This window comes from Scyliorhinus canicula, chromosome 3 (genome assembly GCF_902713615.1).
Source record: "Scyliorhinus canicula chromosome 3, sScyCan1.1, whole genome shotgun sequence".
NCBI lineage: Eukaryota > Metazoa > Chordata > Chondrichthyes > Carcharhiniformes > Scyliorhinidae > Scyliorhinus > Scyliorhinus canicula.
In genome coordinates, this window is record NC_052148.1 from 23,876,258 (window position 1) to 23,903,116 (window position 26,859).

General features: G+C 48.6%; 1 protein-coding gene across 2 annotated transcripts in view; it reads right to left on the bottom strand.

Moving 5' to 3' along the window:
• The window catches only part of gfra4a (GDNF family receptor alpha 4a), a 232,649-nt gene that overhangs the window by 108,845 nt on the left and 96,945 nt on the right, over positions 1-26,859 (bottom strand). For both annotated transcript variants that reach the window (XM_038793212.1, XM_038793213.1), the window contains exon 2: positions 13,881-14,159. In XM_038793212.1, the coding sequence (XP_038649140.1) occupies positions 13,881-14,159 (279 nt within the window). The remainder of the gene's footprint in view (positions 1-13,880; positions 14,160-26,859) is intronic.

The window sequence follows — 26,859 nt, forward strand, 5'->3', positions numbered from 1 at the left end:
TGTATGTACGTCCATAAAACAGCATGGCATGTAGCACAGGAGACCATTCAGCCCCCTGTGCCTCTGCTATCTCTTTGAAAGAGTTATCCAGTAAGACTGTTCCTTGCCCTTTCTCTATAGCCCTGCTTACTTTTTCTTTCTACACATATATCCAATATTCTTTTGAAAGTTACGATCAAAGTCGTTTCCATCACCCTTTCAGGCAGTGCCTTCCAGATCACAGCAACTCATGGTGCAAAGGTACAAACTCTCTTCAATCTCCTCTCATTTCTTTGGCAATCATCTTAAAATACAGGAGCTTAAAAAGAGAGGGAACTGAGAGAAACAGTAGCGAAAGGAAGATTGATGAAAATAGACACAAAAAGGTAGTGGGAGAGAGAGAGAGAGAGAGGCACGAGCTAGGCAGCATATACATTTCTACCTTGCTCATTGTGTTCAAAGGGCCAGCCCCAAAATTCATCTTTTGCAGGTAATCAGGTGATTGTCAAACCAGTGTGGAGCTGCATCAATGGTTTTTATGATGTGGAGATGCCGGCGTTGGACTGGGGTGAGCACAGTAAGAAGCCTTACAACACCAGGTTAAAGTCCAACAGGTTTGTTTCAAACACGAGCTTTCGGAGCACTGCTCCTTCCTCAGGAGACCTGAGGAAGGAGCTGCGTTCCGAAAGCTCGTGTTTGAAACAAACCTGTTGGACTTCAACCTGGTGTTGTAAGACCTCTTACAATGGTTTTTATAAAAGCGGGGAAGGTTGAGACTGGAGTTTCCATTGTCTGAAGGGCTAGTGGTGGAGGGAATGGGGAACAAAATGAAGGCCAGTGTTGGAGGATGGAAGCCCGCGTACAGTGATATGGAAGGAGAAATAAGTGGCGGGCTTCGAAAGTGAGGAAGAAAATCTTACGGCTGTTACTGCAGACATGGGAAACTCTTTGGAATTTAGAAGAATGAGAGGCGATCTTATTGAAACATGTAAGAATATGAGGGGGCTTGATAGGGTAATGCTAGGAGGATGTTTCCCCATGTGCGGAGATATAAAACAGGGCTGATTTTAAATATAAGATGGAGTTGAGGAGGAATTTCTTCTCTGAAGCGGTTGTTAGTGTTTGGAATTCTCTTCCCCAGAGATCAATGGAGGCTGGGTCATCGAACATTCCAGGGGGGAGTCCGACAGATTTTTGATCTGCAAGTGGGTCGAGAGTTATGGCAAGGAGGCCGGAAAGTGATATTAGATGAGGCATGGTCTTATTCAACAGTGGGACAGGATCGAGGGGCCGAATGGCCTACTCCTTGCTCCTACTTCTTGCATTTGTATGGGAAGAAAATTATGCTAAGTGAGAACATAGGAATACAGACTTTAATGTGGATTGGATCATGGGTATTCTGGATGATTTCTGAATATAAAGCAGGGAGGTTGGCGAGTAGAATGTTGGCGACATCCAGCTGTGAGATGATAAAAATAATTGGGCTTTGGTGATGGAACATGAGGAATAGGGATGCAGACGGGCAATGCTCCAGGGATAAAATAGAAATGAGAATGGGCAAATTCCGGAGAGAAGGTGGCATTGTGGTAATGTCACTGGACTAAAGCTCAGGCTTTAGTAAGACGGGTTTGAATTCAATTAATAAAATCTGGAATGGAAAGCTAATCTCAGTAATGGTGACCATGAAACTATCTTTGATCACCGTAAAAATCCATCTGGTTCACTACTGTCCGTTTAAGGTAGGAAATCTGCCGTCCTTACTTGGTCTGGCCTACATGCGCTCTGAAATGGCCCAGCAAGCCACTCAACCCAACGGCAATTAGATATGGGCAACGAATACCCGCCTTACAATGCCCACATCCCATGAAACAATGAAGAAAAAGAAAAGAGATAAATGGAAGGAAAATGAGTTTGATGTTGTATTTGTTTTTATAACATGGATTACTAAATTACAGGTAAACCTGATTGTTGGATGTGACGCAATCAATGCATGATCTGTGTTCCAGTTGAATACTTCAGGAATGCACAACAATGTAAACTTGGTGCTTCAAATGTGACCACAACACAGATATGGAGACACTGAGACAGACAGACATTCCCTTTAGGACTGATGTGAAAATGAAAATTGCTTATTGTCACGAGTAGGCTTCAATGAAGTTACTGTGAAAAGCCCCTAGTCGCCACATTCCGGCGCCTGTCCGGGGAGACTGGTACGGGAATCAAACCGTGCTGCTGGCCTGCCTTGGTCTGCTTCAAAAGCCAGCGATTAGCCTTGTGAGCTAAACCAGCCGGTGTGAGAGAAGACATAAGAGAAGGTGCAGAAAAGATTTGCGAGAATGGTTCCAGGGATAATGAGTGGGATTCTCCTTTCCGGGGAATAAGTCCCCATGCCGGCGGGAAAACCGGCGCCAACCACTCCGGCGTCAGCAGCTCCCGAAAGATCCCCCCACGCCTCCCTGAGGACCGCACCAGCCAATGTACCTGCCAAGTCCCACCGTGTGGGACCATCCGTAACCCATGACGGCGGGACTGGCCAAAAACGGACGGCCGCTTGGCCCATCGGGTCTTGGAGAATTGCCGGGGGGGGGGGCGCTGCCAATGGCCCCCGACAGTGTGGCGTGAACCCCGCCCCCGCCCGAAAACCGGCGCTGGAGAATACGGCAGCCGATGTCGGGGCGGCGGGGTGGGATTTGCGCCGCCCCCCCGGGGATTCTCCGACCCGGCCGGGGGGGGGGGGGGGGCAGAGAATCCCGCTGAATGAACTTCAGTTATGTGGATAAAATGGAAAAGCTGTGGTTCTTCATAAAGAAGAGAGTGTTGGGAGGACATTTGATAGAGATATTCAAAACTATGAGGGGTCTAGAGAGAGCATTCCCAGCGCCTGAACCTGAGGACACGGTCTAAGGTGATGTACAAAAGAAACTAAACTGTCATGAGAAAAGGCTTTTATATGCAGTAAATGTTAGGAGGGTAAGCAGCCAGATGTAATGGTCCACATTGGGACCAATGACCTGGGTAGGAAAAGGTATGTTCCAGAGGGGTCTGCAGTTAGAGGTAAGAAATGAAAATGGTGCAATAACATCGATCGGTCTAGTGTATAGACCACCAACTGGTGAACTGGAAGTTGAGATAATTTGTCTATATTGCCTTTGCCCCACCTATCCCTGGTCTTCTATTCTGCCCCCCCCCCCCCCCCCCCCCGTCTCCTTTCCAACTACCTCATTCTGTACATTTCTTCCTTGCTGTAGTTCGGTCAAAGGATCATTTAGATCCAAAATATTAACTCTGGGGTTGGAATATAAGAGTGGGGAAGTCTTGCTACAGCTGTATAAGGTACTGGTGAGACTGTATCTGAAGCACTGTTGACCAGTTTTGGTCCCCTTAGTTAAGGAAAGATATTATTTTATTGGAGGCGATTCAGAGAAGGTTCACTAGGATGATTCCCGGTATGGAGAGATTGTCTTCTGGCAAAGGTTGAACAGGTTGGGACTCTACTAATTGGAATTTAGAAGAATGAGATGGTGATCTGATTGAAATATATTGGATGCTTAAGGGGCTTGACATAGTAAATGCAGAGAGGATGTTTCCCCTCGTGGGTGAGTCTAGGACCAGAGGACAGTCTCAGAGTAAAGGGGAGCCAATTTAAGACTGAGATGAGGAAACATTCCTTCTCTCAGAGGGCTGTGGGTCTTTGAAACTCCTTACCACACAGAGCTGTGGGGGCAGAGTGCAGGGGTTGGATTCTTCGAGCCTCCGCACAGAAATCATGATCATCGTGGGGGCGGAGATTGGGCGTTTACGCCGAAATCCGGTCCGACGCTGCTCCCGCGATTCTCCAGTCCCTGGAGAATCGCTCGGGAGCCTCGCACTTGCGAACTACATGGCGTGGGTAGGAGGCCATGACAGAGGCATCCCCTGCGATTCTCTGAGGAAAACTGGCCGAGTTCCCGACGGCGTGGTTCTAACCACATATCGGCTGTCAGGAACAGCCGGTTGCGGCTCCTGACTCAGTCCAAGGGTTTGATCACTGGGGGGGGGGGGGGCCTCATGGACGGTCAGGAAGGCAATCGGGCATCATGGATCCACGGGCGCGCGTGATCTCAGGGGGGCCTACATTTCTGCTGCCGCTACGCGGTCCGAGTCCGCCATATTCCAGGGGGCGGACGCTGCAGGCCGCCGCCTTGCGCGTGCGCGGACTCCCGACTGGAAGTGCGGGGCACCGTATCAGTAGCCAGGGCTTTCTTAAGGAAAGTCCAGAGTGATTCGCCAGCGTGGGGACATAGCCCCATTATTGGAGAATCCCGCCCATGGTGTATACTTAAGACTGAGATAGGTAGATTCCGATCATTAACGGAATCAAAGAGAAAAGGGCAGAAAATTGGACATGAGCAATGCCAGATCAGCCATGATCATATTAAATGGTGGAGCAGGCTCGAGGGGCTGAGCGGCCTACTCCTGTTCCTATTTCTTATGGTGTTAATGAAGAGATGGGACTGTGAAGCAGACTGGGAGCAGAGTGAAATAGGTCAGAATCACTGTGAAGCAGACTGGGAGTAGAGTGCAATAGGTCAGGATCACCGTGAAGCAGACCGGGAGCAGAGTGAAATAGGTTAAGATCACTGTGAAGCAGACCGGGAGCAGAGTGCAATAGGTCAGGATCACTGTGAAGCAGACCTGGAGCAGAGTGAAATAGGTCAAGATCACTGTGAAGCAGACTAGGAGGAGAGTGAAATAGGTCAGGATCACTGTGAAGCAGATCGGGAGGAGAGTGAAATAGGTCAGGATCACTGTGAAGCAAACCGGGAGGAGAGTGAAGCAGGCCAGTATCACTGTAAAGCAGGCCGGGAGGCGTGTGCATCAGTTCTGGAGGAGTATGAAACAGGTGAGGATACTGTGAAGCAGACTGCTGTTATGTATTTAGGCCAGTTTTAAGCTAATTCACCTAACCCTCAGTGCATTACATCAACACAGCTGGTTAGAGCCAAATTAAGTTCAACACATGACCTAGAAGGCATTTTAGAATGGATTTTTGTATTTCTGTGGGTCAACAAAACAATATGTAGTCCAAATATTTAATGTATTTAGACACCGTGTAGATTTAGGCGTGCCTATAACTGTGATGACATACTTAGACACGTGCCAGAAGAAACAAATTAATTGAACCCAATGTACCTTGGCTGCAAGCCAAAGAATTAACCATACTCAGTGTAGCGGACACTGAATATTCACACTTTCAAATTTATAAGTGTTATTTCACCTTTTAAGTTCTATACTCAAGATTGAATAGTGTCTTGAAAACCTATATACACTTCATCGTTTAATTTCACGTTACACTCATTGTAATAACCTAACATGGTCAAAACACCATTTTTGTGATGACAAAGAAAGCCTTTTGTGTTCTGCAATTTGTAATCACTCACATATATTAATTAAGAATTATTACATAATTACGAACCAGGTAGAAACAGATGATGACCAAATAGTGTATCTCAATTAAGTTCTGATTGAAGAAGTCGTAATTAATCAAATAGTTATGTTAAAGCTGGATTTAAAAGCTCCTCACTTTAAAGTTTCTGCTTTGGTTGATATTAGCCCAGTGAGCTAAACCAGCCCCTGGGGGGGGGGGGCCCTAGGAGGGGGCGGCAGTAGCCCTTCATTGCTGTGGGCCTCCAGGTCTCAAGGAGTCTGGCGACTGGTGTGTAGGTCGCGTTTCTCAGAGGCCCCATGCTGGGCTTCTGGCAATATCTCCGCTGACGCATTGCCCTGTGGCAGCTGAGACGGGGGGGGGGGGGGGGGGGGGGGGGGGGGTCGCGGGGGGGGGGGGGTCGGCAGATTATGATATCCCTGGGTGGGGTTCCCGTGAAATGACAGGCTGCACATGCAGAATGGGAGACCCTGACAAGGGAAGTTCAACAGCGGCATGAGGGCAGAAGACCCTCACACAGCGGGGGAGGATGAGTACTGTTAAAGTCAACCCCACCCTCAGGGCAAGAGCTCTCTGGAAGGGAAAGGCCAGGTTATGGAGGCCAGTCCATCAGAGAATAAAGCCAGCGTGGCTGTTCAAGGTGGGAGGTTCACTTAATCTGCAGCCCATGGGAGCTGGGGGAATGGGAGTTCCATCTCAGGATGAAGGTGACTGCAAATTGCTGTCTCAACATGGATCAGGCGTGCCTCACCTGTCACAGGGTGAAGCCAGTTGCCCAATCAGCTCCACAACCCTTCCTTCAGAGCATTTAGTCAGTCTTGCAATGCGTGATTATTACTGATTGTCACCTAATAGTTGACCCTTTGTGCCCAAGGGGTATAATAATAATCTTTATTATTGTCACAAGTAGGCTTACATTATCACTGCAATGAAGTTACTGCGAAAATCCCCTCGTCGTCACATTCCGGCGCCTGTTCGGGTACACCGAGGGAGAATTCAGAATGTCCAATTCACCTAAGCAGCACGTCATTTGGGATCAAGGGCTGTAACTGGCTAAACGAGAGATGGCGATATGACAAAAACTTTCACACAGAGAGTAATTAGGATTGGGAAATGCATTGCGTGAAAGTATGGTAGAGAAAGGTTCAATGAAAGGAGGAACTGGATTAATATCTGAAAAGGAAGAATGTGCATGGCTACATGGTGAAGGCGGGAAATGAGACAAGGAAAATTGCCCTTGCTGCAGTTCTGGTCTCATTTAGGAAAGTATATACTCACTTTGAAGGCGGCACAGTGAAGTTTCACTAAATTGGTCCCTGGGATGGGGGGCACTGTCCTACGATGAAAGCTTGAGTAAATTGGGTCTATTTGCTCTGGAGGTTAATCATAGAATCATACAGTAGAGAAGCAGCCTTTTGGCCCATCCAGTCAATGAAAAAACTACACTAAATCTACACTAATCCCACTTTCCAGCACTTGGTCCATAGCCTCGAATGTTATGGCATTTCCAGTGCTCATCCACGTACTTTTTAAAGGTTGTGTGTTTTCCCACCTCTGCTGCTAGGGTAGTACGGTGACACGTGGTTAGCACTGCTGCTTCACAGCGACAGGGACCCAGGTCAATTCCGGCCTGGGTGTGTGAAATTTGCACTTTCGCCCTGTCTCTGCGTGGGTTTCCTCCGGGTGCTCCGGTGGAGACTCGATGGGCCGAATGGCCTCCGTCTTCACTGTAGGGATTTTATGATGCCCACCCAGGAAGTGCGTTCCAGACTCCCACCACCCTCTGGGTGAAAAGGCTTTTCCTCAAATCCCCTCTAAATCTCCTCTCATGTTAAAATTATTCCTCCTTTTTATTGACCCTTCATCCAAGGGGAACAGCTGCTTCCTATCCACCCTGTCCATACCCTTCATAATCTTACACACCTCAACCAGGTTACCCTCAGCCTTCACTGCTCTAAAGAAAACAACTCAAACCTATCCAGCTTCTCTTCATAGCTAAACAACTCCATCCCAGACAACATCCTGGTGAATCTCAATCAGCACGGTAGCATGGTGGTTAGCATAAATGCTTCACAGCTCCAGGGTCCCAGGTTCGATTCCCGGCTGGGTCACTGTCTGTGTGGAGTCTGCACGTCCTCCCCGTGTGTGCGTGGGTTTCCTCTGGGTGCTCCGGTTTCCTCCCACAGTCCAAAGATGTGCGGGTTAGGTGGATTGGCCATGCTAAATTGCCTGTAGTGTCCTAAAAGTAAGGTTAAGGGGGGGTTGTTGGGTTACGGGTATAGGGTGGATACATGGGTTTGAGTAGGGTGATCATTGCTCGGCACAACATCAAGGGCCTGTTCTGTACTGTTCTATGTTCTATCTCCTCTGCACTCTCTCTAGTGCAATCACATCCTTCAAATAGTGTAGCAACCCGAACTGAACGCAGTACACAGCTGTGGTTGAACTAAAATTTTGAACAGTTCTATCATCTCTCTGCTCTTATAATCTATGCCACGATTGATAAAGGCAAGTGTCCTGTATGCTTTCTTAATTACACTATTAACGTCTCTGCCGCCTTCAGGGATCTGTGGACAAGCACCGCAAGATCCCCCTGTTCCTCTGAGATTCCTAGTGTCCTACCATACATTGAGTGTTCCCTTGTCTTGTTACTCCTTCCAAAGTGCATCAACTCACATTTTACAGGGTTAAATTCACTGATCTCTGCATCTGATCAACTGATCGGTATCTTCCTGCAAACTAAGACCTTTTTCCTCACTATTAACCTCTTGCCAATCTTCTGTCATCTGTAAACTTAAAAAAATTTTTTTTTATTGTCACAAGTAGGCTTACATTAACACTGCAATGAGGTTACTGTGAAAAGCCCCTAGTCGCCACACTCCGGCGCCTGTTCGGGTACACGGAGGGAGATTTCACAATGTCCAAATTATCTAACAGCACATCTTTCGGGACTTGTGGGAGGAAACCGGAGCACCCGGAGGAAACCCACGCAGACACGGGGAGAACGTGCAGACTTCACACAGACAGTGACCCAAACCAGGGACCATGGATCTGTGAAGCCATAGTGCTAACCACTGTGCTACCGTGCTGCCCATTCCCCCCACATTCTCATCTATATCGGTTATATATATATCAAGAACAATAAGGGATCTAGCACGGATACATGTGATGCGCTGCTGGACACCGGGACTCTAGTCACACAAACAGGCTCCTACCCTCTGTCTCCTACCATTTAGCCAGTTTTGGATCCAACTTGCCAAGTTATCCCAGTTTCTTTATGCTTTTGTCTTCTTTATCAGTCTCCCATGTGGGACATTGCCAAAGGCTTTGCTGAAATCCATGTACGTCAACTGCATTACTCTCGTCTACACACCCTGTCAACTCCTCAAAAAAATTCAATCTTATTCATTCGGCACGACCTCCCGCTGATAAAGCCACCCTAACTATCCCTGATCAAACCTTGCCTCTCCAAGTGGAGATTAATTTTCTCCTGCAGAATTTTCTCCCAATACTCACTAGTCTGAAATTCCCTGGTTTATCTCTACCGCCCTTCTTGAAAAGTGGAACTACCTGAGCTGGCCTCCAATCCTCTGGCACCTCCTCTGTGGCCAGAGAGGAATTCAACATTTGGATCACAGCCCCTGTAATTTCCTCACTTTCCTCCCACAAGCCTGGGATACAACCCATCCACCCTGGGGATTTGTCCACTTTTAAGCCTGCCAAAACCTCCAGTCCATCCTTGCTCCCTATGTCAGGGCATGGTTTAGCACAGGGCTAAATCGCTGGCTTTGAAAGCAGACCAAGCAGGCCAGCAGCACGGTTCGATTCCCGTACCAGCCTCCCCGGACAGGCGCCGGAATGTGGCGACTAGGGGCTTTTCACAGTAACTTCATTGAAGCTTACTAGTGGCAATAAGCGATTTTCATTTTTCATTTCCAAGAACCTCACAGTCCCACTCCCCCCAAATTCTGTATCTATATCATCCTCTCCTGAGTGAAGACAGATGTGAAGTATTTGTTTAACACCAGACCAATGTCCTCTGGCTCCACCCACAGATTTCCCCCTTGGTCCCTCATGGGCCCTACTCTTTCCCTGGTTATCCTCTTCCCCTTAATGCACTTATCGAATATTTTGGGATTCTCCCTAATCCTACCTGCCCGTGGTTTTTCATGCCCCACTTGTCTCTCCAAATTGCTTTTTAAAAATAAATTTAGAATTAAGGGGCAATTAAGCATGGCCAATCCACCTACCCTGCACAGCTTTGGGTTGTGGGGGTGGAACCCACTCAGACACGGGGAGAATGTGCAAACTCCACACGGACAGTGACCCAGGGGCGGGATTCGAACCCGGGGCCTCAGCGCCACAGTTCCAGTGCTAACCACTGTGCCGCATGCTGCCCTCAAACTGCTTTCTGTTAATATTCTTTCGAGGGAGCATCATAGGATCTGGGCATCGCTGGCTAGGCCGGCGTTTTTATTGCCCATCCCTAATTGCCCTTGAGAAGGTGATGGTGAGTCACCTTCCTGACCTGCTGCAGCCCATGTGGTGTATGTGTACCCACAGTGCTGTTTGGGTAGGAGTTCCTGGGTTTTGACCCAGCAGCACTGAAGGAATGATGGTATATTTCCAAGACACGATGGTGAGCGAAATGAAAAAAAATGAAAATCGCTTATTGTCACGAGTAGGCTTCAATGAAGTTACTGTGAAAAACCCCTAGTCGCCACATTCCGGCGCCTGTTCGGGGAGGCTGGTACGGGAATTGAACCGTGCTGGTGGCCTGCTTGGTCTGCTTTAAAAGCCAGCGATTTAGCCCAGTGAGCTAACCCAGCTTAGATGATTGACATCCAAACACCACAGCCATCTTCCTTTGTGCCAGGTGTGACTCCAACCATTGGAGAGTTTCCCCCTGATTCCCATTGACTCCAGTTTTTGTCGGGCTCTTTGATGCCACACATGGTCAAATGCTGCCTTGATGTTAAGGGCAGTCACTCTCACTCTCACCTCACCTCTGGAGTTCAGCTCTTTTGTCCAGGTTTGGATGAAGATAGACTTCACACTGTCCTGTTGGATAGCTTCCATTTTGCCTATGGCCGCTTTGTTCCATTCCCCTTCATGTCACCCAGGTCGGGATGGAGATTTCAGTGGATTGTTTATTCCACTATTCAATTATATTGCTTTAATTGTCCTTCAATCTCCCTTAAACTCGTGTTTCACTGCAATTACGTGGGGCGGCACAGTAGCAAAGTGCTTAGCACTGTTGCTTCACAGCACCAGGGCCCTGGGTTTACTGTCTGTGCAGAGTCTGCATGTACTCTCTGTGTCTGCGTGGGTTTCCTCCGGGTGCTCCGGTTTCCTTCCACAAGTCTCGAAAGATGTGCTGTTAGGTGAATTGGACATTCTGAATTCTCCCTCTGTGTACCCAAACAGGCGCCGGAATGTGACGACTGTTTTTCACAGTAACTTCATTGCAGTGTTAATGTAAGCCTACTTGTGACATTAATAAAGATTATCTATCTCCCAGCGCCCAAACTAAATCTGTGCTTGAGCTTGAAGCTCTGAATAGCTAACCATGCAAAGGTTACACGATGCAGCATAGTATCATTCAGGGGTGCACCCTCTCAGCACAGAATTCTACCAGTCAAAGGGAGTCGGCCCTCTCTGGCTAATCAGCTGTGGAAGGCATCGCGGCGGCTGGTTCAGTGAGACCAACCACCTCATCATTGTTATTACTGAGATCTGAGATGATTGGCTTTTCATTGTTTGGCAAGGAGATTGTGGCTGAAACATGGTGCCTGTTCATTTGCTGAAGTATGGTTGCACTGTTAAAAAAAGACCTTTTTCGGGAGTTACTGGCAAGGCCTGAATTTTCTTTCCCTTCTCAAGCCTCACAGTGGGGCTAAGTGGCTTCCTCGGTCACTTTGGAAGGCAGTTTAGAGTCAACCACATGGGTGTAGCCATAAGTCAGCCTGGTGAGCCAAGAACAGCAGGTTAAAGGGACGTCGATGAATCACTGGGTTTTTGTAACGATCTGACAGCTTTACGATCACATTGTTTCTTTTATAATCTCCAGATAGTTTAAAAACTGAATTCACATTCTCATACTCCAATGGTGGATTTGAAATGATATGCTCCTGGATTATTAGTCCAATAGCAGGATTACCACAGCACTGTCCTAGCGGTGAGACACCCCGTGGTCCTGAAAGCCATTATTTCATTCACAACAGTCCGTTTCCCACAACAGAGGAAGTTTACGTCAATTTCCACGTGGGTCAGGGGTGGAGGCAGGCAGGATGTCAGATCAGCGCTTAAACCCTGACCCTGAGCCATTTTCAATGAGGCCAGCTTGGGGAAGCGGAGGTCAGCCAATCAGATCCAATTATTTTAAATGAATGAACCTATTAATGGACTGGGAATATCCCCGTCAGCCAGGGAAGGTGGCCTCAATTAGGCCCATTCATTAAGTTTTGGTTGGCAATGCGGCCAGTGCCCATTGTCCAGGCCAACATGAAAGATCACCAAGTGGGCCGCACCCCATCACCAACCCCTCCCCCAACCCAGGCCCCATAACCTCTGCCAGCCACTGAAGGGGTTAACCCTCCAGAGTCATGGCCAGGCAGCTGTAGCATTTCAAAGAGTAAAAGAAAACTTATCTGGCCTGCTCCCCTACAGCCTCCATGCTCAGATCAGCAGCTCCCCACCTCAGCCGGTGGCAATGCCGATCTCTGAGTGCCGGAGGGCGTCCCATTGACCAGCCAGTGGCAGCAACCCGCCTGCCATCCCTGATTGCACAATGAGCCTGCGTTGCGGCGTTTAACTGGCTGCAGCATTGAAGATTAATTCTTGTTCTAAAAATTAGTTTCGGGGATGTGGGCATGGCTAACTGGGCCGGCACTTACTGCCCATCTCGAACTGCCCTTGAGAAGGTGACGGCGAGCAGCCTTCTTGAACCGCTGCAGTCCATGATCATGGTGGGTGCATCTAAAACATGCCAGGTGGCGTCAGGACCCAGACTAGCCTCCATTTCCAGTTCCTGACCCCTGACGGATGATCAAGCCCCCTAATTCTAATTCATCAAAGCAGCTAACACCACTACTGACTGAACTGGCCAAGTGCTACAGGAAAGAGCAGCTGGACTGGGTCTGCAGTAGGTGGTGAGAGGATCAACAAGAGGGAAAAAAACTTTGTCCTCACCAACATTCCTACCCAGAGGCATCTGATCATGACAGGAGTGAAAGGAGTGACACTGCACAGTCCTTGTGGAAATGAAGTCCTGTCTTCGCATTGAGGATACAATCCGATATGTTGCGTGGGACTACTACCGTGCTAAATGAGACAGATTTCAAACAGATGTAGCAGCTCAAAACTGGGCATCCATGAGATGCAGTGGGCCATCAGCAGCAGCAGAATTCGATACAACAATATGTAACCCCCATGGCTCAGTGTCTACACGCACTCCATATCTGAATGAGAGCAACAGTGGGCTGTGCTTTGCTGTAATATTACTGGATCTTTATAGATTAAATATCTGTCTAAATGGGTGTTTATTTGTGAATCTAACCAAGTAAGAATCTTCTGGGGAAATGTTCTGTAAGGCTAATTTTAACTGTGTAAAAGTAATCTTGTGTGTTTAAGTTTTCTTTTCTTTTGTTTAAAAAGTGTTTTAATTTTGATGTTGAAAATCTCCAGAAGTGTTACTCGAGTGTGTTGCTCCTGGCTTCAGTACATGTATTTAAATATAAATAAAAAATGGTCGTGATCGCTTGTCAAGTTTCCCTTTAGGGGATTTGGCTCGCCTGCCACTTGCCGCCTGCCTGATCATAATAATAACGAAGTAATAGAAGAGCAATGTCTGGATTGCGAGTGATTCCTACAACGTGTTTCCTCCCTCAGGGCAGTCTAGTGTTTGGCTAACAATATTTAAGAGGAATCTCTGCGGGTTACTGAAAACATGACTGAAACTGCAGTAACCCCAGATAAAAGCAAAAAGCAGTGAGTGGGGGATAGTTACACTTTACAAATGATGTGCGTGAAACAATCCCATTCACCTATAGAACATAGAACAGTACAGCACAGAACAGGCCCTTCGGCCCTCGATGTTGTGCCGAGCAATGATCACCCTACTTAAACCCACGTAACCCGTATACCCGTAACCCAACATCCCCCCATTAACCTTAACACTACGGGCAATTTAGCATGGCCAATCCACCTAACCCGCACATCTTTGGACTGTGGGAGGAAACCGGAGCACCCGGAGGAAACCCACGCACACACAGGGAGGACGTGCAGACTCCACACAGACAGTGACCCAGCCGGGAATTGAACCTGGGACCCTGGAGCTGTGAAGCATTGATGCTAACCACCATGCTACCGTGAGGCCCCAATAGCTGTCTATAGCTGTGTGGTTGACGGCGGAATTATCTGTCCATTTCTGTTCTGAGCAGGATGGAGCCAAGAAAGAGAGGTTGGAAGGACTAACCTTGCGTCATGCTCTGATGTAGGCTCCAGTAGATCCCCAGGCAGTTCTTCTCCTTCTTCATGCCTCGCTTGCACTTGCAGTTGTGCAAAGGGCTGGACAGAAGTGACATGACCGCACTCATGCACTGGTTCTTGGCTCCGGGCCCGAGCGGAGCGGCACTGCTGCCCGCCATGCATTGGCGGAACGTCCTGTACTTGGGGCTACATTTGGGGTCATTGATGCAGGTCTCGCTGGCTTGCAAACAGTCGTTGTGGGCCCCTTCCACATTCGACAGTCCATCTGCCAAGGGAGAAAAGGAAGAAACAAAGTCCACATTTAGTCGACCGGCGAGAAATCTCAGAAAGGTTTTCGTGGAATACTTTCTTTTATGCCAGAGGGATTTATTACTAATTAGTCAATCGATTAGGAGCAGAGGAACTGGAGTAGGCTATTCGGCCCTTTGTGTCTACTGTGCCATTCAGTTAGAATCATGGCTTATCTGTCCCATTTCGGTTGTGAGGGGGGCTGTGTCTGAATTTCCCTGGTGACTTACTCACACATAGGGGGCTGGTTTAGCTCAGTTGGCTGGACAGCTGGTTGTGATGCAGAGCGAGGCCCATCCCTCCACTCAGGGCAGTGAGAAGGACAATGCCAGCATTTCCACATCTGATCGCCATTGTGACTATTTTTAAAATCCGTCTGCGTGGATGTCAGGGGAGGGAGGTGCATTACTCATCACTGTTGAATATCCATTTTGAACGTTAATATTGAATATGTATCTACCACACTTTCAGGCAGATTCCACATCACAATTTGCCCTGTTTGATAATTCTCTCCCCTTCTCCCCTCTTTCGAGACATGTGGGAATGCTAATTCATCAATGGAAGCTGGATATAACATTGCAATACAGAACCACTTGCTTTGGCCGTTTACCCAACCTCTGCTTGGCACCCTCCATTCTAATCCTTTCCATGAATATTTGTTATTCTTCATCTTCCTCTCCCCACCTTCTCCTACTTCCGATCCTTGTCCCACCACCACCTTCATCTCCTGAGTGGCACCCTGGCGAACTTGCCCACAATTTTCTGAGAATTCCGAAAAATAGAAAAACAGGGGCGAGATTCTCCCACCTGAAGGCAGAGTGTTGACGCCGTCGTAAAAACAGGAGAGTTTCCCGACGGCATCATCGGACCGCTATGTGTAGCAATCCTCTGCCCTCCAGGGGGCTGGCACGGCACTGGAGCGACCCACGCTGCTCCAGCTGCTGATACTGGTGTCAAATGGGAGCTGTGGGTCTGCAAATGCACTCTGCGACTGGCGCGCATGCGCGGTAGCTTCCATCTCCGCACTGGCCCCAACGCAACATGGCGTAGGGCTACAGGGGCCGGCGCAGAGCAAAGAGGCCCCCACCACGAGAGGCCGGCCCGCTGATTGGTCGGTCCCGATTGTGGGCCAGGCTACGGTGGAGGCCCCTCCCAGGGTCGGACCCCCCCCCCCCCCCCCCCCCCCCCCCAACCAGGCCGTCCAGACAGGCTAGATTCCGAAGTCCCGCCAGGTAACACCACAGATGTGAACGTCGCCGGCGGGACTCAGGCTTTTCGGGCGGCCACCCGGCCCATCCTGGGCAGAGAATCGCCGGGGGGCCGCTCGGCGCCGGGCTGACCATGCCAGCGCCAATGGCGCCAATTCGCTGGTCACCGGAGAATCGGCGGCCCAGAGTCGGGGCGATGTTGCGCGAATCATACCCGGCCCGGCGATTCTCCGACCCGATTTGGGCTGAGAGTATCCCGCCCAGAGATGTGCATTAACTTAAACCACCAGTCCAAGGCATAATGCCAACACTCAACGTTAAATAACGCTCACATTCGGATTCTATTTTCTCTCTCCCGCCACGTTGTACAAGGAACATTAACAGAGATGTAACAGATTGTCCAAAATAAACTATTAAAAACACTCTTTGCTGTTATGGGACTTTTCATACACAGAGCAAGCAGCTTCCATTAATCCTGGTCTCCCTCAAGATCCCACAAGCTATTTGTTTCAGTCAGGCTGATGACTTGATGACTAAAACCCACCAGAGTTCAGGAAACAACACAGCCTCAATCTTCCAGCATCATCATTATGTTTTGACTGTGAGTGGAATAAAGCACATCATCTGCCACCTGGCCTCTAGTGCCTGGGATTAGATGGATCCCTCAGAACACAAAGTGACATCTTGCAGAAACCTTCGCTGGTTTAATTTCTCGCTTCCATCAAGTGGCACAAATGCTTGAGTGCAAAACTGTCCGGGAAAAAAAATATTTCAATCGGCTTAAACCCATTTGGCAGAGCTGCCCAGATGACCTAATGGATGAATGTGTGATTTGCCCTGCTAATAAACTATACAAGAATGTTGCATCCTGTTTTCAGACAGATTCCCACAAACTGGAGCAGAGCAGGGAGGGATTGCAATTCGCATCACGGGCTAAAGTGGGGGAAGTGAAGAAATACATTCAGCCAGGGCTCCGCTTCCTGACTGCCAGCCGGTGACAGGCGCGGCGAAGCGTGTATTCCTTATTCTGTGACATTCCCACAGTCAAACAGAGCAGAGAAGGCCCTTTGGCCCATCGAGTCTGCACCGACGCATGGAAGGCACCTGATCTGCCAATCTTAATCCCATTTGCCAGCACTTGGCCCATAGCCTTGAATGTTAAGACGTGCCAGATGCTCATCCAGGTGCTTTTTAAAGGGTGTGAGGCAACCCACCTCTACCACCCTCCCAGGCAGTGCATTCCAGACCATCGCCACCTCTGGGTAAAAAGATTTCCCTCAAATCCCCTCTGAACCTCCCGCCCCTCACCTTGAACTTGTGTCCCTCGAGCTGACCCTTGAACTATGGGAAACAGCTGCTCCCTGTCCACCCTGTCCACCTGTCCATGCCCCTCATAACCTTGTACATCTCGATCAGGTCACTCCTCAGTCTTCTCTGCTCCAGTAAAATCAATCCAAGCTTATTCATCCTCTCTTCATAACTAAAATGTTCCATCCCAGGCAACATCCTGGTGAAACGCCTCTGCACCCCCTCCAGTGCCATCACATCCTTCCTATAATGTGGTGACCAGAACTGCACACGGTTCTCCAGCTGTGGCCTCACCAATGTTCTATATAACTCCAACATTACTTCCTTGCTTTTGAATTATATGGCAGGTCTACCATATGCCTTTTTCACCCTATTAACCTGTCCTTCTGCCTTCAAAAATTCATTTACAAACACGCCAAGGTATCTTTGTTCCTCAGGACGTCCCAGTGTGGTGCCATTCATTGAATATTTCCTTGCCAAATTGCTCCTTCCAAAGTTTAATGCCTCACTTTTTAGGATTAAATTTCATCTGCCACCTTTCTGCCCATCTGACCATCTACATCTTTCTGTAACTCAAGACTCTCAGTCTCACTGTTAACCACCAGGCCTATCTTTGTGTCATCCACAAACTCACTGATCCTACCCCCCAAATAGTCATTTACATAAATGACCAATAATATGGGGACCCAGCACAGAGCCCTGTGATACGCCACTGGGCCCTGGCTTCCAGTCACTAAAGCAAACGTCCGTCATTACCCTCTGTCTCTTACAGCTCAGCCAGCTTTGAATCCACCTTATCAAGTTCTCCTGTATCCCATGTGTATTTGTCTTCTTTAGAAGCCGCTCATGTGAAATATTCATTTAACGTCGAACCAATGCCCTCTGGCTCCACCCACAGATCCCCCCCCTTGGACCTTAATGGGCCCTACTTTTTCCCCAGTTTTCCTCTTCCCATTGATATACTTATAGAATACCATAGGATTTTCCATACTTTTACCACCCCCTCTCGCCCCCAGTAAATTCCCGCCCTGCGACCACGAATTCCCACCCAGGGTCAATGGACCTTTCGCTGGTCCGTCAAATTTTCCGTCCGGCCTTCGCCGATGATTGACGCGACGGATGGGACCAGAAGATCTCAAGTGCTCATCCACATGCGGGTTAGAGACCTCCCTGTTTGTGTGGAGTTCCTCCAGGTAAGCGTCGGCACATTCAGAAGGGGAGACACTTGGCGGAAGACGGGGGAAATGGAAACAGAATAAATGTAAAGGAATGCTGCAGCCTCCCCTCGCGAGCTGCTGGAACGGGAATGCGGCTTGAGTTTCCGTGGCTGCTTCTGCTGCCGAAGGAGGGTTCGATGAACGGCCTTAGTAGCTGAGTGTCAGAGTTGGTCAGGAGACACTCGTGCTGGCTGGCCCCACTCCAGTACACCCAGCCAGTTCATTGCCATATCCTTTACTGCTGTCCATGTCAACACGGCCATCAACATTTCCTTGCCGCCTTGGCCGCTTCCTATTTTCTCATCACCAGACAGAAGAGAGACCCCATTCACAGTGCGTCCTGGTCCGCCAAAACCCTGCCACCTTGATACAGTGTTGTGAACCCCCCCCCAGAAGCCCCTAATCCGTGCGCCCCTTCTCACTCCAGCCACCTATGGCACCGGGTTTACAAGCACTTGTCCTTCTTTTAACCCCGGCTGCAAAAGCTGTCAAGGTCACAGGAAAGGCATGGAAAATGATTCACTACGATACCGCCAAGGAGGGCTTCGGTCGTGAGGAAATACTTGAAAAGCTGGGCCGTGTTTCAAAGCAAGTTAAGCTATGCGGTTTTTCTTGAATAACAATGTGGAACAGAGAAACAGGAATAGACCATTCTGCTCCTCCAGCCTGTTATGCCATTCGATTAGTTGAAGGCCAATCTGTGCCTTCGCTGGGGCCCTCCTGATATCCCTGACCTGAAATAAGTTTAAAAAGTTTAAATCCCGCCATTGTCCCATTGATTTAATGTCCACAGCCTTGTCCTGACCTTTCCACAACTTTCTATTTGACAAAGCGCTTCCTGATTTCACAAATGGCAAATGATTTTCATATTCTGCCCTCTTGTGGTGAATACCCACAATAGAGAAAATAGTTCACAGTGTCTAAGTTACCATGTTGTATATTTCCAGCAGCTACTACTGCAGATTGCCGTCAATATTTCTCATTCGATTTTGCTGTGCCACAGTCACAATGCACTTGCAATCTTCTCTGGCCTCTAAATGCTGCCAAGAGCCATGTTTCCAGCCTAACTCCATTGGCACCTTGCTGGCTGGAAAGCTTTGCCACACTCTTGATCCCACAGACCAAACATACCGCAACACCTAATGCAAATTTCGGTTGCGCGTTTGACTGCACAGTCAGAGCTGGATTTCATTGTGAGCTTTGGGACTCTGACCTTCGAACCAATAGAGGGTCCAGAGCCAGGCTCGGGCGGCACGGTGGTTAGCACAGCGTCAAGAACCCGGGTTCAATTCTGGCCTTGGGTCACTGTCTGTGTGGAGTTTGCACGTCCTCTCCGTGTCCTCGTGGGTTTGCTCCGGATGCTCCGGTTTGCTCCCATAGTCCAAAAATGTGCAGATTAGGTGGATTGGACATGCTAAATTGTCCCTTCGCATCCAAAAAATGTGCAGATTAGGTGGGGTTATGGGATAGGGCGTGGGAGTGATCCGAGGTAGGGTGTTCGTTCAGAGAGTCGGTACAGACTCGATGGGATGAAGGCCACCTTCTGTACTTTTATGTTCTATGGCAGGATTGAATGCACAATCTTCTCAGAAATGGCCTCCTAATTGGTCACCTCTGTGTTCGTCGTTCAATAAAGGATCATCGGTGGGCTCCCACTGCTGCTGACACAATATATAGAGGAGGCGGTGGCATACTGGCATTGTCACTGAACCAGTAATCCAGAGACCCAGGGGATTGCTCTGCATTCCGGGTTCGAATCCTGCCATGGCAGTTGGTGAAATTTGAATTCAATGAAGACTGGAATTAAAAACCTAACGATGACTATGAAGCCATTGTTGATTGCCACAAAAACCCATTTGGTTCACAACTGTTCTTCAGGGAAAGAAATCTGCCATCCTCACTTCGTCTGGCCTACATGTGACTCCAGACACCCAGCAATGTGATTGATTCTTAAATGGCCTCTGAAATGGCCTCGCCAACAATTCAGTTCACGGGCAATTAGGAACGAGCAATAAATGCAGGGTGCAGACTTTCTTACCCTTTTGTTGGGGCATAGAATCTCTGGCTTTGATGGACCCCCCCCCCCCCCCCCCCCCCCCCCCCCCCCCCCCCCTCCCCCTCCCCCCTCCCCCTCCCCCCCCCGACCTGTCCCTGGGACACCACCTCCACTGAGCCCAGCAGCCTTTGCACGTGGGAGGGCTAGGCCCCTCCCCTACTGTCAAGCCCATAAAATCCACACCTAATTGGGGCCTCAAGCAAATTGATTTGCTGCCTACCTCTGTGTAACAACCAATCTCAGTCCCAATTTGCCCTAGGAAAGTTATACTGTGGCGGGAACGGGGACCATTCCAACATTACGCTCCCTATTTTATCAGCTGCTCCCCTCGCCCCCTCCACTTGCGCTCCCCTGAGATTTGTCATCATGAGACAGGGAATACTCATCCCAGAATATCTGCACTTTCCCAAATGATCTTCCTACAATCAAAGACAGGGTTTTAATCTGATGCCCAATCGTATAATTGTACTGGACACTAATTTCAAGAATGTATAGAAAGAGGGGGGGTGCAGGTGTTGTAATATGTCTTCAAGGGATATGAGCAAGACATCACCAGGAAGGAAGTGTGTCATGCGACCCAGCTTTAGTTTCACTTTGCTTTTCAGCAGAGTGCACACACAGACAGATCTGCTGCTGGTGCCGTCAAAGTTTATGCCTCCGAATTAATGTTCTCATGTGCCTAGTTTCACTAAATGAGCCCACAATGTCTTTATCCGATCCCTTATGATTGACTGGTGGTTTTATATCACTATAACATTACATTAGGCCCATTTGGGAATATGCATGACGCCCAGCAAGAAATGATCTGAACGGGGTAGCTATTATCCCGCAGGGCCTGAGCCATTTTCTCACCTTGCAAGCTTAACGCCAAAATAGAGCCTGTCAAAACTATCCAGTGGGATAATAGCGACCGTGTTCAGATCATTGCTCACTGTGTATCACACATGCTCACGAGTGGACCCTCGCCTGCCACTTTCAGACTTGAAAAGTGCCAGGTCTACCTCAGATTAACCTGGAAGGGTAAAGTATCTCAAAAGGTTGAGCAACTGAAAGGAAGCCAGCCACTTCATGCGGCTACTGTGCAGTAGCAATACAAGTTGGGATTTCAACTAAAAGGATGCTGTCATCAGCTGGCGGATTACACCTATCAGCACGTCCCTTTGGCTGTTGCAATAGGCTGCCTATTGACCATACCCAACCAAACCGCGCTTGCAAACTTCAGAACAGAATGTTTAACATTAAATGTAAATTCATCAATTGGACAGCACTTGTTGAACAATCCTGTGTGTGCTAACAATTGCACTCACAACCAATTTAAGATTGTCAGTCGATTTCGTAATGTGGCTCACTTATGCCGACTAGAAGCTACATAGATTCATAGGCAGGGGTCTGTCCTCTGTAACGAAAGGACTATGTCTTAGAAAGAAGAGTAAGAGTCTGGACTGTTCTCTTGTCCATGGTAACTCATCGGCGAGAGTCAACTTGCCAACGAATCAGCACCCTTTTCTCATGCAGTGTAAATTGTTATTCCCTTTGAAATTTGGTATTCTTGTATCTGTCCAGATGAATGCAAGATAAAAAGCTTCAACAGCATTACTTTTTTTAAGCAACACTATCAATATCTCTTCATAATTTTACACTTCCATCTACAGCGCTTACAATACCATCTATCTTTGTGTCATAGCTAACATTTGGATACTTTACACAGAAATATAGAAAATAGGATAGGAGTAGGCCATTCGGCACTTCGACCCTGCTCGCCATTCAACATGTTCATGCCTGATCCTCTATCTCAATGGCATACATCCAAGCTTTCCCCCGACCCCTTGACATCCTTAGAGTCTAGAAATCTATTTTGTTCTTAAATATATTCGGTGACGTGGCCTCTACCGCTACCACGACGACGCGAAACTGGCACGGGGATGACTGATTCTGTCCCCAATAGGGGGCCAGCACGGCGCTGGAGCGATTCACGCCGCTCCAGCCTCCCTTCGCAAATGGGCGCCGCGTCAACCCGCGCATGTGGGGGGGACTTCTTCAGGGCGCCGGCCACGACTCAACATGGCGTTGGGGTTCAGGGGTCAGCCGCGCAACAAAGTAGGCCCGGGGGAGAGAGGCCGGCCTGCCCATTGGTGGGCCCCGATCGCGGGCCAGACCCCATCGGAGGCCCACCCCCGGTGAAGGAGCGCTTTTCCCCGCCCCACAGACCGCCCCCCTGACCCTACGCGCAGATTTCCCGCCGACAGCGACCAGAGGTGAACGACACCAGTGCGACTCTGTCGTATCTGCGCGACCGCTCCGCCCATCCGGGCCGGAGAATCGGCGGCCCTGCCGATTCCAACGGCCCGTGGATGGCGCCGTGCCAAACGCGGCCGCGTAAATGGCGCTGATTCTCCGCACCTTGGAGAATTGTGCGCCGGTGTCAGGGCGTCGTGGCGGTTGCGGCGATTCTCTGGCCTGGCGCGGGGCTCGGAGAATCGCGCCCAAAGTGTTTATTGGTGACGTAAGTATGTACATGTATGCGAGGTATAATCCAAGTTATGAGCTAGCTCCATGCTTGCTCCTCCACAGGCCTCTGTCTCGTCAACAACTGACTGCAGTCTCAGGTCATGTGTCATACTGTAGGTGGCACTGTTTCCCAGCCCCACAGCTAACCGTTGATATGCCAGATATTTGCCCACTACAATCCCTAGTGCCCTGGTCAATAGTTATCCTTCAAACAAGGTCACAAGAAAGAACAAATGATCTGGTCATTATCACTTTGCTGTTTATGGGATCTTGCTATTCACAAATTTGCTGCCACATTTCCAACATTACAACAGGGACTACACTTCAACAAATTACTTCGGTATGATCTGAGGATGTGAAAGGCGGTATGTAAGTGCAGGTCTTTTTTTAATCTCCTTTCCTGTCTGGATAATCGGCAGATGAAAGGCATTTTAAGTTAACGTAACAGTACTTTGTAACGCAATTGTCATGTTGTAAGTGCTGTTGTCACTGGACTAGTACTCCACTGACTCAGTGCACTGCTCTGGGAACCTGAGTTTGATTCTACTCTGCCAGATTGTGAAATTTGAATACAATAAAAACCTGGAATTGACTGTCATAAAACAAACAATCTGGTTCACTACTGTTCTTTAGGGAACAAAATCTGCCGGCCTTACCTTGTCTGGCCTACATGTGACTCCAGGTTCACAGCAATAGGGTTGACTCTGAAAGGGCCTAGCGAGCCACTCAATTCAGGGGCAATTAGGGATGGGCAATAAATGCTGTTCCAGCCAGCGACGCTCACATCCCATGTAAGAATTTTAAAAACAGTTCATTTACAAGCAGAGCTTTGTATTGTCCTGCGTACATGGGGTATTACATTTCCACAAGACCATTAGTGCATTACAGGGAGTTTCAGAATGACAAGGAGGGCTTTGGGACTCAGGGTGTTAAATTATCAGGTTACAAAAGGGAGATTGTTTTGATTGCAGTTTTAAAAAAGAACAGATTGGGAGGAAACGCGATCCAGGGTTTCAAAGGCTGCTGGAAGATGGCTGACGTGGAATGCAAAACGTAGATGTAAACCATCCATTCTGTTACATTAGGGAGAAGTGAAGATCCCGTTTAAAAATAAAATTGGCTGATTGGCTTGGTGCCATTATTATTCATTAGTACAGCATCTTAGGATCTGAGCTGTACCAATATACTGCTCATGCTGTAGTAACAATGTGTATTGCGGGCATTGAATCATCCATCACTGAATTTTGACATTGCTGCTTCTCTCTTTTCAGTCCTCTCCTGTTAATGAAAACACTTCAGATGCACCTCGCAGCTTTAAGCATCTCTCACCATATGCCACAATGCGTTTATTGTCTAAATCGTTTATCAATGGGTACCCACACACCATTGCTGCCTGACCCCCTCCTGACTCCCTAGTTTATTTGGTTTCAATTAAATATTTCCGTGGGCCAGGCAATTGTTGCCTGAGATTTAATACAGAGAAGTATTGGCTAAAGGTTTAAGAGCACTGACAAAAGAGGGGTGTTGAGGAGAATATTATTACAAGCAGCGCCTGGCTACAATCTGGAACACACTGGAATGTATGGTGGGAGCAGATTAAGCAACAATTCTCGCACGAGAATTTCAAAAGACAGGGCTACGGGGAAAGAGCGGAGGAGGGGATAAATTGGACAACTCTTCCAAAGAGCTGGCACAGGTCGAAGGGCTGACTGGTCTCTCTCTGTTCCATATGATTCCTGTAATTCTGATTGCAGGATATTGCCTATTGGAAGAAAGACTAGCTAACATATTCATTGTAGAAGTGGTGTCAAGCTAAGGATGCTAAGGATGGATTAGCCATGCTAGATTGCCCCTATGTGGGGTTACGGGGATAGGGCAGGAAATTAGGCCTTGGTCGGGTGCTCTTTCAAAGGGTCGGTGTGGACTCGATGGGCCAAATGGCCAGCTTCTGCACTGTGGCGATTCTACAGAAAATTTGATAGATGAAACTGAGGGAGACCAAGGAATCAATGAAAGTAAAATTGGTCTTGGCTAAGGCAGAAAATGGAAGGTAGCAAATCTCCAGTCCATTTTACATCCAATTTTGTTTTTTATTGAAGTCAATAAACGACATGAATTTATACAGCGCCTTCCAATGACCTTTGGTCATCCTAAAGTGCTTCACAGCCAGATAAGTGCTTCTGAATCTAGTTGCTGTTGTAATGTAGAAAACATAAAATGAAACAAGAAAATCTGGCAGGGAGTACAGCGAGCACCTGATTCACCATCGCCCAATTTGCATTATTACCAACATGTTCAAAACACAAATGAACAATCAATAAAGCACTATCTCAGGTTCTGATCCGGACTCTTTCCCTATCTTGGTGTTATTGTCTGAATTTTGGAATCACAGAAAGACATAGCAACAGGAGTTCAGCCCCTGGTGGCACGGTAGCACAGTGGTTAGCACTGTTGCTTTACAGCTCCAGAGTCCCAGGTTCGATTCCCGGCTTGGGTCACTGTCTGTGCGGAGCCTGCATGTTCTCCCTGTGTCTGTGTGGGTTTCCTCCGGGTGCTCCGGTTTCCTCCCACAGTCCCAAAAGACGTGCTGTTAGGTAATTTGGACATTCTGAATTCTCCCTCTATGTACCTGAAAAGGGGCTGGAGTGTGACGATGAGGGGATTTTCATAGTAACTCCATTGCAGTGTTTAATGTAAGCCTACTTGTGACAATAAAGATTATTATTGTTACTAAACATTCCAGCAGGAGTCATATTCAGATTGTATAGTGTGCGAGACAGATCCCATATTGATACCTATGTCTACTTCTGATTACTGAGACACAAGTGAAATATTTGAGCACTGGAGACGATACATATAGAACTCTGGTTTGTAATCGGCATTGGAGATGGTGCATAGATCTCTGGGGCCGGGTGTATGGCCTCTCACTGTTTGAAGATGAGGGTGGGGGTCTGGTAAAATAAAGCAAGTGACATTCCCACTGCCTTCCCACCCACCCATGACCTGTCTCCTATATTATACTAGGCAGAGAAAGCTAACCCACCTTGAGGCCTATTGAGATCTTAAAATAGCCAATGAAAGACTTCATTCCACCTCTGCCGCCACATCATGGCTATTTTAACCGCAGCAGGAACATAGAACATAGAACATAGAACAGTACAGCACAGAACAGGCCCTTCGGCCCTCGATGTTGTGCCGAGCAATGATCACCCTACTCAACCCACGTATCCACCCTATACCCGTAACCCAACAACCCCCCCCCTCCACCTTACTTTTTTTTTTAGGACACTACGGGCAATTTATCATGGCCAATCCACCTAACCCGCACATCTTTGGACTGTGGGAGGAAACCGGAGCACCCGGAGGAAACCCACGCACACACGGGGAGGACGTGCAGACTCCGCACAGACAGTGACCCAGCCGGGAATCGAACCTGGGACCCTGGAGCTGTGAAGCATTTATGCTAACCACCATGCTACCGTGCTGCCAAGACCACCATGCTACCGTGCTGCCACTTCAGAAGGCGGAGGCAAGGTTGGTAGCTGGCAGCTTTCACTGCCTGGCTGCTGTTGGGCAGGACGGGAGTTTACCTCCTTTGGGAGATCCCCGTTGTCCATCGGCAGTACCCTTCCAAGATTGTACCCGACTCGAGACCCTCCCCAGACACTCAAACCTGGCCCCCACCTCCCTCCTCCCCCCTCTTCCTGGCGTCTGCCACCCAGGTCAACAAAAACCCTTGGGCTGCTGTCTGTGCTGAGTCTGCACTTTCTCCCAGTGTCTGCGTGGGTTTCCTCCGGGTGCTCCGGTTTCCTCCCACAGTCCAAAGATGTGCAGGTTAGATGGATTGGCCATGATAAATTGCCCTTAGTGTTGGGTGGCGTTTCTGGGTATGGGGATAGGGTGGAGGTGTGGGCTTGGGTAGGGTGCTCTTTCCAAGAGCCGGTGCAGACTCGATGGGCTGAATTGCCTCCTTCTGCTCTGTAAATTCTATGACAATACAATGCACATTAAAGGTTGCCACTGTTCACACCTCAGCACAAGATGCAGACAATGATGACTGAGGGCAGCCTTCAGGGAGGTTGCTTTATTTTGACTGCCGGTATTGGAATTGATTTGGAACCTTGTCTAAAACAACACGGAAAGTGTTTGACACAAATCAATGAAATGAGCTAGTAGGTTGAAGCAATTTATGTCATGGACACCGAGTCTAGCTGATGCAGTTCAGAGCAGGAATTCCCTCAGATCCTATATCCCTTCCGCTGCTGTGATTGTGCCAGAATTGCGGCACAATGGTGGACTGTGCCGCTCTGATTGCCCGGCAATGAATCCGACTTGGATGGAGGTCGGCGGTGCCACCCAGCGCTTTGGTGTGGTTGGTGT